General features: G+C 44.6%; 1 protein-coding gene across 2 annotated transcripts in view; it reads right to left on the bottom strand.

The window, feature by feature from the left end:
• Positions 1-19862, bottom strand: part of HRH1 (histamine receptor H1) — a 73611-nt gene that overhangs the window by 33610 nt on the left and 20139 nt on the right. The window contains exon 2 of one of the 2 annotated variants that reach the window (XM_059161742.1): positions 19618-19745. The exons of the other annotated variant lie outside the window; for it this stretch is intronic. Coding sequence (XP_059017725.1) covers positions 19618-19645 — 28 coding nt within the window. The 5' untranslated portion in view covers positions 19646-19745. The remainder of the gene's footprint in view (positions 1-19617; positions 19746-19862) is intronic. 2 annotated transcript variants of the gene reach the window in all.

The raw sequence follows: 19862 nt of genomic DNA, 5'->3' as shown, positions 1-19862 counted from the left end.
GTGCACCTCAAATTTGGCATTTCCAAGCCTCCTTCTGGGGCACCAGTAACAAGGTCCCCACCCCACCTTATCAACCACATGCCTGGAAAGCAGGAAGTCACCTTCAGTTATTCTCTTTCCTTGCCGCTCCATTTCTGCCTTGGAAACTTCTTACACATCAAACCTCACCTGTTGTTTTCATGTCACTGCCTCTGTTCAGGTGGTCCAGGTCTCCTGGCAGGAATGCTCTGACTCTCTCCTAACTAGTCTGTCTGCTTGCAGTCTTGCCCTCTATGGAATTTTCCTAAGATGCCAATCAGATCATGCCACCATCCTCTCTGACTCTTCACTGGCTCTCTGTCTCCTCCAGGATGAATTCCATAAAGATCCATTATAATGTGGGTCCAAACAAGCTTCACTTCCACCTTCCTCCAGAAAACCCATGGCTGCAGCCACCCCCAGACTATTTGTACTCTTTCTTGCCTTGGGCCTCAAGTCTGTAAGGTGTGGGCCCAGGGATGGGGCTCTCCCTCGTCAGCTCAGTCAGACATTTCAACAGCAAGTCCCCACTCTCCTCTTCTCCATCCCAGAGAATGGCACCACCATCCAGCTGCACATGCAGCCAGAAAGCTTGGCAAAACCAGATGTCCGATCCACTGTAGTGGTTATTATAATACTAAAAAATGGGTCTCTCAGTCATTCATAAGCTCTTGGCATTTAGTACCTTCTTATAAATCCTAGCAGCAGGGCCCTGAAGAATGGAAATTAGACAGATCAGAGAGAGTAAATGTTTGGAGCCTGGGGAATTGGAAAGTGGTGGGGTGGGGGGAGACAGAAGTGGGTTTGGGTGGGACTTTGTAGGGCGGGGTGATGGGCAAGCATCTGGGTGAGTGTGCGAGAACAGAAATCCTGAGGGCATGCAGGACCTACTGCAGCCGGTATGACCTCACAGCTTTGCAGAAGGCTGAGTCAGGGTCGCCATGTCCCCCATGCTACACACAGCGCAGGCTACTGGTGGTGCAGGGAGCACATGACTGAGGGTACTGAAGGTAGGTGAGGGGCCTGCAGAGAGCTGGATAACCCAGCCTTCCACTAGTTAGTGGAATACGTGAAATCAAAAGACAGGTGGAATTGGAGAGCAGCATCCCTGTTTCCCAGGTAAGGAAGTAAAATGGATCACATACAATCACAGGCTGGCAAAAGGCAAGGCAGGGACCTTCCCATGACCTGCCAGATGAGGTCTTTCTTCCTTAACTCCTGAAGGCGAATGCTTTCATTAGCATTAGCCAGTGTGCAGCCTGAAAGGAAGTCTTGGATGACCTGTCTGATTTTTTTTTTTTAAAAGATTCTCTGGCTATATGTCATAACCCTAAAACATAACCACACACTGTAATATTTTTTAAGATGATCTTCAAAAGGAATGTACAGTGCTTTCTAGTAATTACTATTGTGAAGTCACATTTTCCAGAAATGATGACTAAATTGGGTTGCATTTCTTTATCCACTGTTCATTGAATCCATTGAGTGACCTCCACAAACATCCAAACTAGCTAGCACTGAGGTCATCTCCACATTAACGTGACTTTCCCAGACAGTAACTTTTGTTCAGAACAAAATAATTTATAGAGCATTCTATAATATGAATAGAATGTTGGATGGACCCTTTCCTGGGGGACAATTTCGGGGGGGGGGGGGAACCATCCTTGCCTATGTATACCAGGCACCAAGGTTAAAGAGCTAGGCAAAGCAGCCAGGGTCCCGACCCTCAGGAGGCTCACAGGCTAGAAAAGAAGTCCAACACTAAGGAAGAAATGGAAAGAAATTAAAGGGAATGGAAAGAAATTAAGGGAGGTTATAGGAACATAGAAAAAGATGTCCTAACTCAGCGTTCCTCAAACTTCAATGTGCACACGAATCCACTTGTTAAAATACAGATTCCTACTGAGTAGGGCTGGGGTTGGGCCTGAGATTCTGCATTTTTAATACGCTCTCAGGTGCTGCTGGTTCATGGACCACAAATAACGTGGCTGAATGGCTTCTTATGATCTGGGATATAATTTCCTCTGACAGGATCATGCAGATTCCCAAAAGGCAATATCTCAAATATTTTATCCACCTTTGAAACTTGGCTGCTCTGAAAGGTTCTGAGGGATGACTCAGTTAAAGGCTCCGGCATGAACACTGCTGTTACTGAGGAACACCGCTATGAGCTAGGAGAATAAGCGGACCTATCCCGTTCCTGATGGAGTGAGCAGTTGAATGGGGGTAGACAAATAAAAATCCAAAAATCATAATAAGACAAATACGGGAGGGGGGTAAGACTATAACCAGATTACATTTTGAAAAGATGACCAAGACATGGCGCTTGGGAGGCTCAGTGGATTAAGGGTCCGACTCGGGTCATGATCCCAGAGTCCTGGGATGGAGCCCTGAGTCCAGCTCCACACTCAGGGGGGAGCCTGCTTGAGATTCTCACTCTCCCTCTGCCCCTCCCCACCCCATACTCTCTCTCTCTCACTAAAATAAATAAATAAATATATATATTAAAAAAAAAAACAAAAAACAAAAAACCAAGATCACTGGTCACAGGGAAGAAAATGGACTTGTGGGCCAGACTGTATAGTCTCTTCCCTGGGAGCATGGAACTGGGCCTGAGAGAACATTCCAGTCTCTCTCTGGGTGGCATAAAATTCTACAACTGTGGATGGCCTCTTTCTGCCCCAAGAATGCTGGAGGCAGGGACGGATGATCTGCTCAGACCGGGGCATGAATGAGACACACAGGAAGTAACTGGGACAGAGAGGGCTTGCAGGGGAGGGGAAGGAGAGCTGTGGGACACTGTGGGCCCTTCCTGAGGCTCCTCTGCTGTCCTGTGCTGATTTCCTTGGGAATGCCTCTGTATCCTTATGAGGACTTCTTTGGTTGAGGTGGCTTCTGTCTCTTGCAGCACTGGAGCACTGGAGAATTCTGCAGCACATCTGAGCTGAGCCATTCACAAGTGGGACAGCACTATGAAGGCAAGGGGCAACACCCCAGGACTGGGGTCTCCGGATGCCCCATCACTGAAGCCCAGACGTCGTGAGAGCTGCTTGGCTCTGAAGAATGCGTGTAGATTCCTGAGCTATGCCTGGGCCCCTGAGGTCACCCCACGTGCTCCCTGGAGGTGGGATTTCTAGTCAACCCAGGAATGCGAAGGTGAGCTGGGGAGGAGGGAAGGCTGTAAAGGAATCACAGGGCAGATATGCCTAAATATGGTCTGGCTGGCTTGGACAGCTTGGAAAGATTGGCTTGGAAGGTTCACTGTTGGCACCATTCAGTCAGCCCCATTCAAACTTGTTTATGTTTTCTCCTCACGTTGGAGGTTTGGGTTTGATTTACAAGGGATTGAGATGAATATGAATCTTCTCAAAAGGAAAACAACCTTGCAGAAAGCTGCGTGTTCCGAGGAGCACTCCCCACAATGTTTTGCTCTTTTTGGTTCCTGGCAAGAAGAAGATTGAGGATCTGAAAGATTCCTCTTAAAAAGAAAATGACTGGAAGGAGTGTCAAACTGACCTCTCAAAGGTACTAACTGAATGCAGGCTGTTGAGTGGGAAATCCGTTTCTTCATCCCAAAAAGAGCTCTCCTCTTGACAGGACAGCTCGGGGATTAAATTCGGACATGCGGGCGTCCCCAAGTGTGGTGTGCATATCAATGTTGCTGAGCACACTGATTCTTTTTTCTTTTTCTTCTTTCTTTGGTCTCACACAAAGAATATTGTTTTGGTGCTTATGCATATATTTTAAGGCATGTTAGAGGGAAAAAAAAGCATATCAAGTGCATCATTTCACGGCTATGATTGCTAAGGATGAGGCTTAACCTAAAATGTGAGCTGACTTAGAAAGTGATTAAGTAAATAATAGCGAGCACATCAGTGTACCCAAAGTTGACATCTGCAGAACACTGGGACAAGGGGCACCTGGGTGGCTCAGTCATTTCAGCTCAGGTCATGATCCCAGGGTCCTGGGATCGAGCCCCACATCAGGTTCCCTGAGCCCTGGGGAGAAGGGATCACTCATCCAAATGCAGAGTATGATACAGCACCAAGTTGGGATCTGGACTTGGGTCTGTTTGCCTCCAGGCCCCAAAATCTCTGAGGGCACTGTCCCACCCTGAACAATGTATCATTCTCTGTCACCTCTAGGGAGGACACGGTCCTTCCTACAAACACCTCATCAACACCATACCTGGGACACAGCCAATTTTACCCCAATGCTCTAATTTATGCCACATTATCTCTTTGCATTTGTGCTTGGATAACCTAGTATCAACCCAACAAATTGCAGAACCAGTGCTTCCTGCCATGTAGCAGGCCCACCGCCCTGTCCTCAGGAGGCCTGGGATGAGCAGCCCGGGGCAGCTAGGTCTTGGGACAGCGTGGGATGGCTAGGTCTCTTCCAGCTACTGGGGTGGTAAGTGTTGGGCCTTGAGTGAGGACAGGGAAGGGACTCTTCCAGTCTCATCTGGTCATGCTCACTCCATGTCTGGGGGGTTTCTGGAGCCACAGCTGGAGACTGATACTTCGTTTTGTGTCCTCTGGGCGCTTACATTACCTCTTGGGACTTGCAAGGCAGGCCCTGTGTTCCAGAGCCTCTGGCAAAATGGCATCTGGATGACACCCTTCTACCAACATCTATAGGGTAGATCAGAGACCTCCTGATTGCTCCAGAAAGGCTCCTGCTCTCTGCCTACACATAGCTGTTCTAGAGGCACATGCTTCCTGCCTGTCTCTCCCCCAGTTACCAGGATTTATACTATTCTCACTCACATAGTGGTCATTTTTCACAAAAAAAGAATGTGTGAGTGTTGGAAGATGATCATCACCGTATCATTCCATGTGAGTAGTCAACATCTGTCTCAGAAAAACAACAAATGATTACATGTCATGGACCACTGAGGTCTTTTTGAGAACCACCAAAATATCCACCCACTGATGCCAAGCATCTTGTTAGAGTCCTGGCTAATACCCACAGAACACTATGTCCCAAGCACTCTTCTAAGAGGTTTGTATGTGTTTATTTACTTAATTCTTCTTGAGATAGATAGTTACTATTATCCTCCTAACTTAGAAAGTGAGTCACAGAAGGACTGACTGGCTAGATTATGAATGCAGAGCCAAGACCTTAATCACAGGGCTGGTCTACAACATAAGCCCAAGGGTGTCCTCTGGATCCAAAAGGATAGCAAGTTCATCTGAGAGCAAAGAATCAGGTTGCAGTTACACATATGCTGTGTGACCTTGGACAAAACACTCCACCTCACTGAGACTTTTCTGGCATCTGCACAATGGAGACAAAAATCTGCCCTGCTCACTCAAAGGGTTTCTGTGAAGGTCAGAAGAGATCACTCCTATTGCAAATACTTAGTTTTTGGACAATGTATGCATGAAAGGGAAGAGACAAATGGATAAGTGCAATGCTACTCCTGCCTTCAGGAAACATTTAGGACCTTACAGGAGAGGAAAGGCAGAGAGCACCCATGCATTTTCTTCTGTGTGCTTTAGCAAACACTCAAGCAAAGTGTCTGAGGCACAACGAGGACAGCTACCAAGAACACACTGTGTGAAACAGGGGACTTTCCTTCTCTGGGCTTCACCCTTCTTCTTCTTCTTCTTTTTTTTTTTTTTTAAGATTTTATTTATTTATTTGGCAGAGAGACAGATCACAAGTAGGCAGAGAGGCAGGCAGAGAGTGGGAAGCAGGCTTCCTGCTGAGCAGAGAGCCCAATGCAGGGCTAAATCCCAGGACCCTGAGATCATGACCTGAGTTGAAGGCAGCGGCTTAATCCACTGAGCCACCCAGGAGCCCCTGGGCTTCACCCTTCTTGATACCAAGGGTAAGAGGAGGTTCCTTTCTGTTCTAATGTCTTATGACTTAATCTTGTTTCTGGGTTAACATATTTGTGAAACAGCCAACAGCTCACATTAGGGATTCTTCTTATTGGTGGGAGTATATAGCAGCTATATGTCGACATTAATGTCCTCTTTACATGCAACATCAAGGGATGGTCACTACCAAAATAGTATTTAAAGTTGTATTTTGGTCTCTCAATAATATTAGCATTCTAATTTGGGATCTGGGGCCTGGATGTTCCTTCTCATCCTGCACTATGGACTTACTTCCCCTTTGTCCTGCCTCCCTAGTCTCCAACCTTCACCTTACACAATGTATTTTCTTGTCTAAGCTCCCTTGAACTTGAAACTAGTTTAGAAAGAAAACACTAGCCTCAAAATCAGATAGACCTGAGGTAGAACCCTGACTCTGCAGCTTCATAGTTGCATGACCCTGGCTGGGCAAGACTCCTGAGCTTCTGCTTCCTCATTGGGGATATGGAAACAGTAGGAGCTCTCTCACCGGCCTGCCGTGAGTATTAAATGGGATCAAGCAAGTCAAGTGCTTGGGCATATAAAAGGCATTCAATAAATGGCAGCTTTTATGATCGGGGTAATATAGGGACTGAATTAGTCAGCTCAGGAGCAGTTATGCTACAGAAACAAACTAACACCCAAATCTCAAGGTATAATCAACCAAGGTTAATTTCTCACTCATGCTATGTGGCCAGTGCAAGTCAGCAGGGGATGCTATTCCATACAGTCACTCAGGGAACCAGGATGAAGAGGCTTTATCATCTGAAATATTAACACCACAGCAGAAGAGAGTACTAAGGAAGTGCTTTGGATTCAACTAGTTTGAACTAGTTACTGGCCCTGATTGGCTGCAAGAGGCCAGGAAAAGTAGGGAAGCACGTGCTCTATCAGATGAGCATTACTCTATGTGATATGAAGCCAAATTTTGTTCACTTTACATTCTGCCACAGTTCTTAGCACCATGCCAGGCATATTAGAGATGATTAACACCGTACCAGGCTTATTAGAGAAATTAAGAACGAGGTCAAAAAGAAGGCTTCTCTGATGATGTCATAATTTCTTAGCAAAAATGGGTTTTTCTCTCATTTCTTTTTTCTTTTCTCTCTTTTCTTTTTTTCACTGTAAAGAGCTGCTTGCTATTCTCACCCTACAGTTGGTCATTGACACAGGTATTTCAGTTTTATAGACAACAGTTGTTTTGAGGAAGTTTGTAAATGCCCTTTAACTGAAGGGAAAAATCCTAGGTCATGTCCAGGCCATGAGTTCACACTTGGAAGAGGAGGAAGAGAAGAGGGGACGGGACTGCCTGGAACAAGATGACAAGACATCTGCATCTCTCAACAATGCTTCCAGTGCTTCTCGAGCCCTTCCTCTGGGCCCTTTGGTCATTTGGGGGTTGGTGGGTGTGTTATGGCTGTGGAAATCAATTCAGGGATACAGTATGGCTTGCCCATGGACCCAAAACCAGCCAAGAGTAGACCAATGTCCCTGCCACACTTTTCCCTTCTTCCCAAACCCTGGCAAAGTCTTCCTTCTGGCATAACATTCACAGAAACTTTTGTGGATCACAAGATGTCAGTACCTCTACTCAAGTGAACTCCTGAGAGCTGCCACTGATGCCCTGCTTAGCCTAGGTGGAAAAGGGGGCTCAGGAGAGATTCTTTCCCACAGGTACTTTTCTTTTCCTTCCCAGAGGAAGGAAACACCAAGCACCCTATTCTCCTCTGGCCTTACAGATGTGTTCTGGTCCTGGCTCTGCCACTTGCTACTGAGTGACTTTGGATAACATACCATTCTTCCCTGGGCATCCCTTTACTCACTTATAAAGTCAACATGCATGGAGTGCAGCCTGACTGAAGGGCTGGGAATGTGCAGATGACAAAGTCATGAACCTGACTTCCAAGCAGAGAAATAGGTCAAGTGGGGCCATGAGGACTGCCTATACCAGCAGCTGAGGCACAGACAATAGGGATTGTCTGTGGGGAAACAAGTGAACTTGGTGGGAGGGGAGCTATGGAGACCTGGCATTTGCATGCTGCCACCAAAAACCACTTTAAGTATATACTTCCAGGTGACTTTCCAAATGGGCTAATCTAGTTTCTTAGGAGCCCCCTGTGTTTATGTCACAGGATATGAAAAATCTGTGATTTACTAAGGTCATTCTGTTGCTACCTTAATCTTTGTGGCAAGCAAGGCTCAGTGTAATGACCCTGAGGTTGGTTTCTTCCAAGCCTTTGGGTTCCCTCTATTTCTCCACCCTGAGGTCTGGGAAGAAGACAGATCTGGAAATGTATAATCCTAAGGGTGAATGGAAAGCTAACTGCAGAATCCGGGGTGGTCTCTAGTCCACTGAGGAGTGGAGGAGATAGAACAGCTCTTACCAGAACAGGCAGGATGCCTTGCAGCCCCCAGGGTCAGAAATCACCCAATGGGAGCTCTGGATGGACCTTTTTAACAGATAAAAAAACAAACAAACAAAACAAAACAAAACAAAACAAAAACAGAGAGAGGCCCAGAGAGAGAGAATTTAAGTCACTAGGATAAATAGGCTGGGTCCTATGTGGTGCCACATCTGGGGGGACCATAATGACTTGAAATAATGGTGCTATCATCAGTACTACTACTGAAACTCTACATTACTAGACCTTTAGGCCCCTTTCGAAGCATGGCCTCTTTTAACTCTTGCATTTGATCCTCACAATGGCCCATAGAGGATGGCAGTGCCAGAATTTAGTATTCCAGTTTAGTAGAAGGGGAAACTAAAGTTCAATGAGGGTGAAGAAAACTGTTATATTAGGTACCTCTTATGAGCCAGGCATTTTTACATCGTTCTATTCTTTTATTTATTTATTTAGATTTATGATAAACACATTTGTGTATAGGGTTAGGAAAAAAGATACTAAAGAAAATAGAGTACAAAATTAAACTATTGAGACTATGCCAAAATAAAAAGTTTCTATATGGTGAAGGAAGCCATCATCAAAACAAAAGAGCAACCTACTGGATGGGAGAAGATATTTACAAATGGTATTTCCAAAAAGGGGTTAATGTCCAAAATATAGAAAAAAACTTATACAACTCAACTCAATACCAAAAAAATAAATAATCTAGTTAAAACATGTAGAAGACATGAACAGACATTTCTCCAAAGAAGACATACAGATGGCCAAGAGACACCTGAAAAAATGCTCAATACCACTCATCAGCAAGGAAATGTAAACCAAAACCACAGTGAGAGATCACTTTACACCTGTCAGAATGGCTAAAATATAAAACACAAGACAAGTGTTGGCAATGATATGGTGAAAAAGGAACCCTCATGCACTGTTGGTGGGAATGCAAACTGGTGTAGCCACTCTGGAAGACAGCACAGAGGCTCCTCAAAAAATTGAAAATAGAAATACCTTATGATCTGGTAATTCCACTACTGGGTAATTACTCAAAGAAAACAAAACCACTAATCTGAAGGGATATACATGCCCCTATTAATTGCAGCATTGTTTACAATAGCCAACACAGGGAAGGAGCCCAAGTGTCCTCTGACAGATAAATGGATAAAGAAGATCTCTCTCTCTCTCTCTCTCTCTCTCTCTCTCTCTCTCTCTCACACACACACACACATAGAGGACTATTATTCAGCCATAAAAAAGAATGAAATCCTGTCACTTGCAATAACATGGATCAGAACTAGAGAGTATAATGCTAAGTGAAATAACTCAGAGAAAGACAAATACCGTATGATTTCACTCATATGTGGAAATTAAGAAACAAACAAACAAACAAAAAGAGGCAAACAAAAAACCAAATAGAGAGAACAAACTGCTGGTTACCAGAGGGAGGTGGGTGAAACAGGTGACAGGGATTAAGAGCACACTTATCTTGATAAACACTGAGAAATGTATAGAATTGTTGAATCATTATACTGTACATCTGTAACTGCTACAATGCTGTATGTTAATTATATTTCCATCAAAAAGAAGAAGTAGAAGAAGCAGAAGAAGAAGCAGAAGGAGAAGAAGAAGAAGAAGAAGAAGGAGGAGGAGGAGGAGGAGGAGGAGGAGGAGGAGGAGGAGGAGGAGGAGGAGAAGAAGGAGAAGAAGAAGGAGAAGAAGAAGAAGAAGAAGAAGAAAAAATAGAGTATGGAAACCAAGCCCTATCTTCCAGCTGAGATCTTATAATGAGATCTTATTCCCAGAAGCACCTCCGTTTCTAGCATCCTCTGTCTCCTTCCCACCCAGACTATGTGCACGGAAGTCCATGTGTTGACATAAACTCTTTGCTCCTCCCTTCCTTTCTTTCTTTCTTTTAAACAAATGGCCTTCAACATTCTGTGTCAGTTTCTATGAATTGAGTCATCCTTCTTCACAATTGCATGGTAAGACATATATGGCTGCATGATCACTTATTTAACCAGTACCCTAGAGGTGGATATTTATGGTTATTCCAAGTTTTTCTCACTTCAGACTCTCCTCAGACAATCACTGATTCACACATGTGCAAGTCTGTCTGTAGGATGGACTTCAAGAAGTAGAATCACTGGGTCAAAGGATTTGTGCATTTAAAATTCTGTAGGATCCAAAGTGCTTTCCATAGGCTGGACCATTTGTGCACTACTCACAATTTCTCAGGCTCTCTCTGCACAACCTTGATAACAAGATGTCTTGTCCAACTTCTAAATCCTTGCCAGTCTGTTAAGTTAAAGTGATATGGTTGTACTTTATTCATACTTCCCATAATAAGGAAAGTTGTACATTGTTTTACATAATTGCCATTTGTATCCCCTTTTCTTTGACTGCTTTTTTTTCCTATGGGGTTGATCTTTTTCTTATTGGTTGTAGGGACTCTTGATATATTAAGAAAATTAGCTCATGTGTGAGATGTGTTAATAGCTATTTCTTTCCACGTGAGTTATTTGTCTTTTGACTTTGCTTATAGTATTGTAATGAAGATATTTATATTTTTTAGGTGTTAGAATTTATCAAACATTTTTGGTGCATTTTTTCCACTCACTCTGAGGTTGTTTTAAAAATCTCTCATCTTCTTCAAGTAATTGTATTTTATCTTTTTTTTTTAAGTTTTTTAAGTTTTTGATCAACACAGAACTAATTCTGGTGAAATGAGTGGTTGAGGTCTACCCTAATATTTTCCAGGTAGCTCTCCAATTGTTCCAATACCATTTATTGAGTGATCCATCTCTTCTCCAGTGGTCTGCAATGCCACACTTAATACATACTAAATTCTCAAATATCTATTTCCAGACTCTTCTGTTCTTTGTATCTGTGCCTATCTGTTCTGGAGCCAGGCACCTTCATACGTGGGCATATTAACCTGCACACTTATGGTGTAGATTGAAGCTAGAACCAGGTTCTCCCAGTCTGTGCTACTTTATCTCCCATAACTGGTGAGGACGCTTTCCTGACCCTGGGGGTGGAGGATCAGAGAGGCCCCAGATCCTGATCCACCAAGACAGGGAGATAAACCAGGCATAAAAGTCAGACTCTTCTTTCCCTTTGTTCTCTCAGAGGCAGTGAAGGCCATCAGCCAGCTCTGAGCTGGATTCTAGCTTTCTCAAGAGTCAAGGAGTTTGCCCTTGGGTAAGTTTGCTCAAATCCTGGAGCCTTGGTTTTCTCATCTGCAAATTGGTAGTAATAATAACACCTATGTCATGGTTCCAGGATTCAGCCTGCTAACAGCAAATGGAGGTGCGGTAGTAAAAGCCACAGTTATAATCACCAAGAGCATTGCCACCAGGACAGAGCCGCTGTCCCTTGTTCTCAGACAAGTAACATCCATCACTGCACAGGGCCAACCTGGGAAGCTTCCTGACAGCTAGTTAACAAATCTGAAGTTCAGGCCATACACACCCCAAGGGTATAGGATTCCCAAGGGCAAGTTCCTTGGAAGAAGAAAGGGCCTGCCCATTGGAACGTTAAATCTGACCTTAGAGCTGCAAAGCTAAAAAATAATTAACGTAAAGGCCAGTCTTGCTCCGGAGGGGTCCTGCTTCGGAGTCCCGCAAGGGTTGCCGAAAGAGCAGGAAAACTGGGATGGTGGTTGGAGGTCATGGCTTCCATACAACACCAAATGATCCAGTGATGTCAGTCCCTGGAAGCTACACACACTCATATCTGGAACACCTACCTGCCCTCTCTGAGTGTTGGGAGCCCAGGGGAAGCCAGGCTCTGAGCCCACAACTTGCCCTAACCAGCATCTCTCAGAATGCCCACATTCCAGAACAGGCACCATATCCTCTTCCTTCTCTTTCACCCCACACCAGCATGGCTCCTTAGGTTTATAAACCATCATCACACTGTTGCCTGTATCATCTAAGCTCCCCAAAGAGCAACACATTAATATTATTCCCATTTTCCAGATGAGTAAACTAAGATTCACTTGGAGCACATGAGTAGCCCAAACTCAAGACGCTAGAAATGCACTAAGTGAGAACTCAGTTCTTTTCAATCTATAGGCTAGATCATGAGATGCTCTGGACAGAGGCCAAAGTGGCCTGTCCACTTAGTCATCTATTTGTTCAATAAACATTCATTCAGCACGAACTTCATATTTAGGACTGGAATCAGTGTTAGATATACAGAGGCTGATAAGAACTTTCTCAAAAGGGCCAAATAAATAAGTAACTATTCTGTGATGTCAAGTGTAATGAGTGTACCAAATGCTGCAGGAGGTCAGGGAAGGAGCAATTAGTTACTATGAATCTGGGGAGGCTTCCCAGAGGAGGCGATTTTGAGACAGGGCTTGAATGATGCTTTCATCATCACTGATGAGTGGGAGTTGATCTATTCCTCAATGACTGAAAAGTCGGGTTCCTGAGCCTCACTGCTATACTGTACTTTAGAATTTCCAGGGAACTGTGTTAGAAATATCCATTCCTAAGCCTCATCCCAGACCTTCTGAGTCTGAATTTATAGTGCTAGTACCCAGAGGCACTTGAGTTTTCTCCTAGCCCCCCAGGTTTTCATCAGAGGGTGTGCATTTGGGGCCTGCTATCCAAGGGTGCAGCTATTAGCACTTTTTTCTTAGGAGCATTATTCGTTTTAAGAAAAACTAAATCCAGTGGAAAAGCAAAGCCAGAAACCCCAGGGATAAACCCCATGCCCATTTATCCTACCATAATTAGTCTGATTCTCTCCTTCGTGTTTGAAAAACATTATCTGGGTACATTAAGAAAGTGCTTCCTCCACTCCCATTAATAATGCCCAACATGTTAGAAAAGCCTGGAGCTCCGGGAACTTGTTGTGTCTATCTGGGAGAAAGTTGGCCTGAGACACGTGAGGCAGGGAGGGAGGGCAGGCTATATTTCCCTGGTAGTTTTTAAGAAAGGGAGAAAACATTCCATGATAAAGAGCATGGAGCTAGACCGCCTGTGTTCAATTTCTGTCTCTGTTACTTCTGAGCTGTGTGACTACAAATTCCTTAACTTCTCTGGTCTCAGTTCCTTCATCCATTAAATAGGGACAACAATAATATCCATCCCATAGGCTGTGTGAGGATTAACAGAACTCACATATGTTAAAGGTCTTAGAATTGTGCCTGTCAGATATAATACATTTTATATAACTAGTTGCTTTCATTATATTACCATAGGGTTTAGAGGTGAAAGTTGGGGGGTGGGAGGCTGGCCATCACCAAGACTGGGGCAGCTCTTAAACCAATCGGAGGCATCTTCTCAGACTAACTGCTTTCATTCAGCAAGTTCTTCCTGAAAACCAGCTATGTTCATTTACCGCACTAGGCACTGGAAATAGACCAGTGAATGAGACACAGTGCCTGTGCTCAAGAGGAGCCAGGTTTCAAGAAACGAGCAAACCATTGCATCATCTGCCTCTCTGAGTGGCAGGGACCTGTCTGGCGGGCAGGGCCCTGTGTGCTTTTAAACAACAAAGCAAGATTTCCCACTGCCTGGCTTCATCACAAGCTTATCTGTGATTTCCCACTGCCTGGCTTCAACACAAGCTTATCTGTGATGTCCAGCCTAGAACACAGGAAGGGGGCAGGAGAGGAAAAGAATGCCCAGGCACCAACTGAAGAAGATCTTCCTGTAGAGTAGAGTCACCTCCATGTACATAGACACATGTCCCGGCACCGGGGAAGAGCAGGACCAATCTTGCAGCTGTATCTGCCCAGAACAGAATTTCTCTGCACTACTGACACTTTGGGGCAGGAGAATGCTTTGTCTGGGGGGCTGTCCTGGGCATCTGCAGGATGTTCAGTAGCATCCGTCTACCTACTAGATGCCAGTAGCATTCACTCTCCCAACCCTCTCCAAAGCACCACAAAAATACCTGTAGAAAAATGCCCAGTGGGGGCCAAACCACTCTGGGCTGAGAACCACTGTTTTAGAATCGGAGCCCCTCTGCCCAAGAGAACCCCCTCCCTCAGACAGTGAGCACTCAGAGCTGCCCACTTCTAGAAGGAAAGGCCTAAGGGATCTCGCTTCCCAAAACCAGCACAGTCTAATCCAGGGTTGGCCCCGGGAATGGTGAACTTCTAGCCTCCCCAGGCTACCACTTCAATATGGTGGGACTTGGCTGGGCCTACATTGTGTTTAAAATCCTGCCAGTCTAAGAGGTAGTACAAGCAACAGATATGACCAGAGTGGGAGTACCTTTTCCTTCTTCTTCAGGTTTCCTCTGTGGTGATTAGAAAGTTCTGATATAATCACAATAAAAAACAGAAAAGAGAAAAAGGAAAAAAAGTGCTTTCCTGGAGTGATCCAGGAGATGGAGTACCCCAGGGGTCATGGTGTGTCAGCCAAAGAGAGGACAGTCCTTGAGGTTGGAAAATCCTGATGCTGTCATTTCCCAGATAGGAGGCCTCAGGCAAGGGACTTCATCTCTTTGAGTATCAGTTTCTACATCTGTGAAATGGGCAGATAAGAACACCTATGACTTTGTGAAGTTGGAAGGCCGAACAAGATGATGTTCATGGAAGCATTTCAGACCATGCTTGCCGCAGAGGAGTTGCTCAGTGCAGGCTAGCTCTAACTACCCGCACCCCACCACCTGCCACTTCTACTTTATAGAAGAAAACACTGAAGTACATGGAGAGGGGTGACCTGCCCAATGTCACATAGCTGAACTCCACTGCAGATCTGCTTTGGACCATTTCTGAAGCCAAGAGCAGGAAATAACTTTCCTTCTCTGGCCTGAGTTGCTTCATCTGTGAAATGGGTAGATAGAAGGGAGGGACAGATTGGATGATATCAGAAGGCTTATCTGGCCTTGTGAATGAAATCAATGTTCTATTGGGATATCTGGCTGGCTCAGTTGGAGGGGCATGGGACTCTTGATCTCAGGCTCATGAGTGCAAGCCCCACGCTGCATGAGGAGATTACTATAAATAAATAAATATTTAAAAAATTAAAGAATGTTCCATTAATGATACCAACTAACAGCTACCTAGTATTTACAGGCACCTTATATACTTTGTATCATAACTTAGGGAATAGCAAGTTAAAGATGAGGGAAATGAGTCCTCATATATCTGATAAGGAAGTAATAATCTAGAAAATATAAAGAACTCCTACAAATCAACAACAACAACAACAACAAAAGGCAAATAACCCAACTAAACACATGAGCAAAGACTCTGAATGGAGATCTTTCCCCAAAGATCTATGAATGGTCAATAAGGACATGAAAAAATGCCCAACATCATTAGCCATTGGGGAGACATGCAGATCAAAACCACAATGAAATATCACTAACACTCACTAGCAAGGCTAAAATAAAAAAGACAAATAGGTGCTGTTGAGGATGTGGAGAAATTAGGATCTTCATACATATTGATGAGATTGTAAAGTAGTGCAGTCTCTTTGAAAAATAGGAAATCCCTCAAAAAATTAAACACAGTTACATATGACACAAATTCCACTCCTAAGTGTATATATATAGATGCACAATATATATTTACATATATTATGTATGTATATTATTCCCATAGAGTATTATTCCCATAATATTCCCAAGAAAAATAAAAACATAATTCACCCCAAAACTTGTTCACAGCAGCATTATTCATAATAGCCCAAATGTGGAAACAACCCAAATGTCCGTCCACAAAATGCGGTGCATCCACACAATGGAATACTACTCAGCAACAAGGAATGAAATTCTGACATATGCCACAACATGAATAAAACCTTGAAAACATTATGCTCAGGGAAAAAGTGAAAGTGAAAGAAGCCAGATACCACAAAAGACCACATATTATATGGCTCCATTTATGGGAAATGTCCCATGTCCTTCTCTATGGCAAATCCACAGAGACCGAAAGTGGATTAGCAGTTGCCAGGGGCCGGAAGGTGAGCCGGCATGAGGGAGGAAATGGGGAGTAGCTGTAAAGGGGAGGAGCTTTTTTGCAGGGTGGTAAGAATGCTTTAAAATTAGATCATGGTGATAAGTTGCACGTCTCTGTAAACATACTGAAAACCCTGAAATGTGCACTTTAAATGGATGAACCTTATGGTATGTGAACTATGTCTTAATAAGGCTATTAAAAAAGAAAAAGTAACTGAGGGCTAGGGAGGGTGCCAGTGTGTACCTTTGGAGCAAAAGCACAGTGAGTTAGAGGGAGGTTGCACAGAAACTGTAAAGGAGATTGGTAGTTGACCAATACCATCCATTTCAGGCACCTAGGTGGGAAATAAGGGACCTAGGATTTGAAACCAGGTCTGTTCCCAAAGTCTATGACCTTGGCACCCTCTTTAGGAGGGATGTGCCCATAGACTAGGTTGGGGAATGGACCAAATATATAGGCCCCCAGGAGGGAGGAGGACAAGCTGGACCCAGAAGGAAAGGAGAACAGCACCCAGAGGCCACAGTCTGGGGAGGACATGAACCTGACCCCATGGGAGAAAAGAGGATGAAGTATGTATGAGGCAAAGGGCTGTGTGCTGAAGGAAAAGGACAGAGGCAGGCGGACAGCGCCTCCTCCCTCCGAGGTCTGGGTCCTAATGTAACTCAGCCACCTCTTCCTGGCTGCTGGAAGCTCTGGTGTTGGGCATGGAGGGGCGGAGGTAACAGAGATGCCTGCAGGAAGCAGATGTGTCAGAAAGAAACCCCACAGAGGGAACTCTTTTGGATAAACCTCTTCAGAGGGAGGCTGAATTGCCGCAGGGACAGGCTGACTCCTGTCTCTATCTGTGCCAGCCGAGAAGCTGCTGTGTTTAAAGGGAAGCCATAAACAGCTCACAGATCCCAGGTGACTGTGACCTGTTCTACTTAGTCACCCAGCATGAAGGGTCTGCTCTGTGAGCAACTTAGCAGGCAAAGTGAATTGATTCAATCAAACATAAATTCTGCACTTTTCATGCCCGTGATGCACCTGGATGGCACTGTGTTGGACACTGGGGGTGGAGGGGAGTGGGTGGAGGTGTTAAAAGGAATTCAAACAAGGTCTCCGCCCTCAAGGAGCTCATCATGAAGTAGGGGAGACAGACACACAGCAGGAATCACAACCCAGGGTGCTAAGTGTCATGATGAGAGTTAATGATGGGAGCATAGAGCTCAGAGGGACTACTCCCTCATCCTGGAGGAACTAGAGATAATTCACAAATGAGGTTATATTGGAATTGGGTTTTGAAGGATGAGTAGGAGTTCACCAGAAAAGACTGAGGGAAATGCTGTTTCAAAGTTACTCAGCTGATGAGTAGCGGGACTGGGTTGTACTTGACTCCAGGTTGTACTCTGGATTATGTAACACTATCTTGATACTCCCATCACGTTAATCTCCCACATTACAACCCTAATTTTAAAAAAGTACAAGAGATATTATCCCCTTTGGAGTTGGTCCAGTTTGAATCCTGGCTTCGCCCCTCATGAACAGGATGACCTTGTGCCTAGCTGAAAGTAAGCGCTCAATGTTCATTCATTTCTTTTCCCCTTTACTTACTTGGCTATGGGCTTATCCTGCCCAGTCCCTGAGCCAACTTAAGACACTGGACACCTTCAGGTTCACCAGTAGGTGGCACCTGGAACTGTAGCCAGAGGCCTGCAATGCATATTCTAGCACGGTGGGGTGAGAATCACAGCGCCTGTGTACCTCTCTAACCCTCGGGCCCACCACCCCACCGTGCTAGCCTGGAAAAATGCTTTCAATAGACAGTGGTGGTGGTGTTTGGGGGGGTATCTCCTATGGAGCATCTGGAAGTGGAGGGAGTGTTCTGAGTTATCACAGTAATTTGGAGGGCACAGCTGGCATTTTGTGGGCAGTGGCCGTGATGACCCATGCAACAAGCACTATCCTTTATCCTGCCTACCTTTCAAAGGTTCCCTGGACTACATGTAGACAGAAGCACATGATATAATCATCTAAATCCAGAACCCCTACCTCCATGTATATACACACACAAGAACCCCTACTTCCGTGCACATACACATGTAAGAACTCATACACATGCAAGAACTCATGTACATACACACACATTTTGATCTGCTCTGAATTGTCTAATATTGCTCTGATCATGTGAACTGAGGGAGGTGATACATTCTGAAATTGAAGGAGCTTGACCATGGGTTGAATCAGTTGTTGACATTTGATCTGCCAATTCAACACACCTACATCCACCTGTATTTGTAGCTCTGCATTTCCCTGATTCTAGATGTGGCTGCAGGCTTCTGTCTGCTTCAGAAAATCTTCAAGTGTTGGCATGCCCAAGTGTTTACATAGTGAAACCTGTATTATTATTACATTATAAATAAATTTCCTTTCATTTCTCCTTTACCATAAGATTAGTTTCTACTAATTACATTAGTAGAAAGGTCTTCGCCCTCAAGGAGCTTATCATGAAGTAGGGGAGACAGACACACAGCAGGAATCACAACCCAGGGTGCTAAGTGTCATGATGAGAGTTAATGATGGGAGCATAGAGCTCAGAGGGGCTACTCCCTCATCCTGGAGGAACTAGGGATAATTCACAAATGAGGTTATATTGGAATTGGGTTTTGAAGGATGAGTAGGAGTTCACCAGAAAAGACTGAGGGAAGTGCTGTTTCAAAGTTACTCAGTTACTCAGTTACATTACATTCTATGAATTACATTCTGGTAATTACATTCTTGCAGTTACTACATTATTCTTAGTGTTTGTAGATAGGTTGTTTGATCTATGTTTGAACTGCATTTCAGGATGGTAAAGAGGGTATCACAAACTTTTGGTAATAAAAGGGAGCATTGGGGGGCACCTGGGTGGCTCAGTTGGTTGAGCAACTGCCTTCAGCTCAGGTCGTGATCCCAGGGTCCTGCGATTGAGCCCTGCATTGGGCTCCCTGCTGAGCCGGGAGCCAGTTTCTCCCTCTCCCTCTGCTTGCTGCTCTGCCTACTTGTGCTCTCGCTCTATCTGTCAAATAAATAAAAATCTTTTTTTTTTTTTTAAGTGGGGGGAGCATTGGGTCTGAGGGATTCAGAATCACTGGTCTAGTCCATACATGTCCATCCCAAAGAAATGGGAATCTTTCCCGACAGATAGTAGAGCCGAAGGATAGGAGCCAGGCTTTGGGAGCCAGAAAAACTTAATTTGAAACCCAGCTCTACTGCTCACAATTATACGACCTGAGGGGATTTGTATAATCCTGCTGATCCTAAGCTTCCTTGTCTGCAAAATGGGGATAAAATAGCCACCTCAAAGGGTTGTAGTGAGGGTTCAATAAGGTTGACTGTGGAAGGGCACAAATTAAGTGCTCAGTAACAGCAGTAACAGTAACAACTGATTTACCATTATGTCCTTGTTGCTGTTTCTCCATGGAGTCCTCCCCAGCGTAGAACACTGAGCTGTGACCGGGCCTTAGTGTTTCAACCACACCAGCCACTTCCAGCCTGGCTCAGCATCCTGATCTCCAGAACCTGAGAGAGATCCATATAAACCATGAAACCAAGACACCCCTGTTGGGACCATGTGAATCAGGCCTGATTCACTACTGAGTGCTGCCCTGGGTGGTGTGGGTGGAATGTGTTCTATGG

The sequence above is a fragment of the Mustela lutreola genome, chromosome 2 (assembly GCF_030435805.1).
Source record: "Mustela lutreola isolate mMusLut2 chromosome 2, mMusLut2.pri, whole genome shotgun sequence".
NCBI lineage: Eukaryota > Metazoa > Chordata > Mammalia > Carnivora > Mustelidae > Mustela > Mustela lutreola.
Note: the sequence above shows the minus strand (reverse complement) of the source record. Positions and strands in the feature narration are given on the sequence as shown.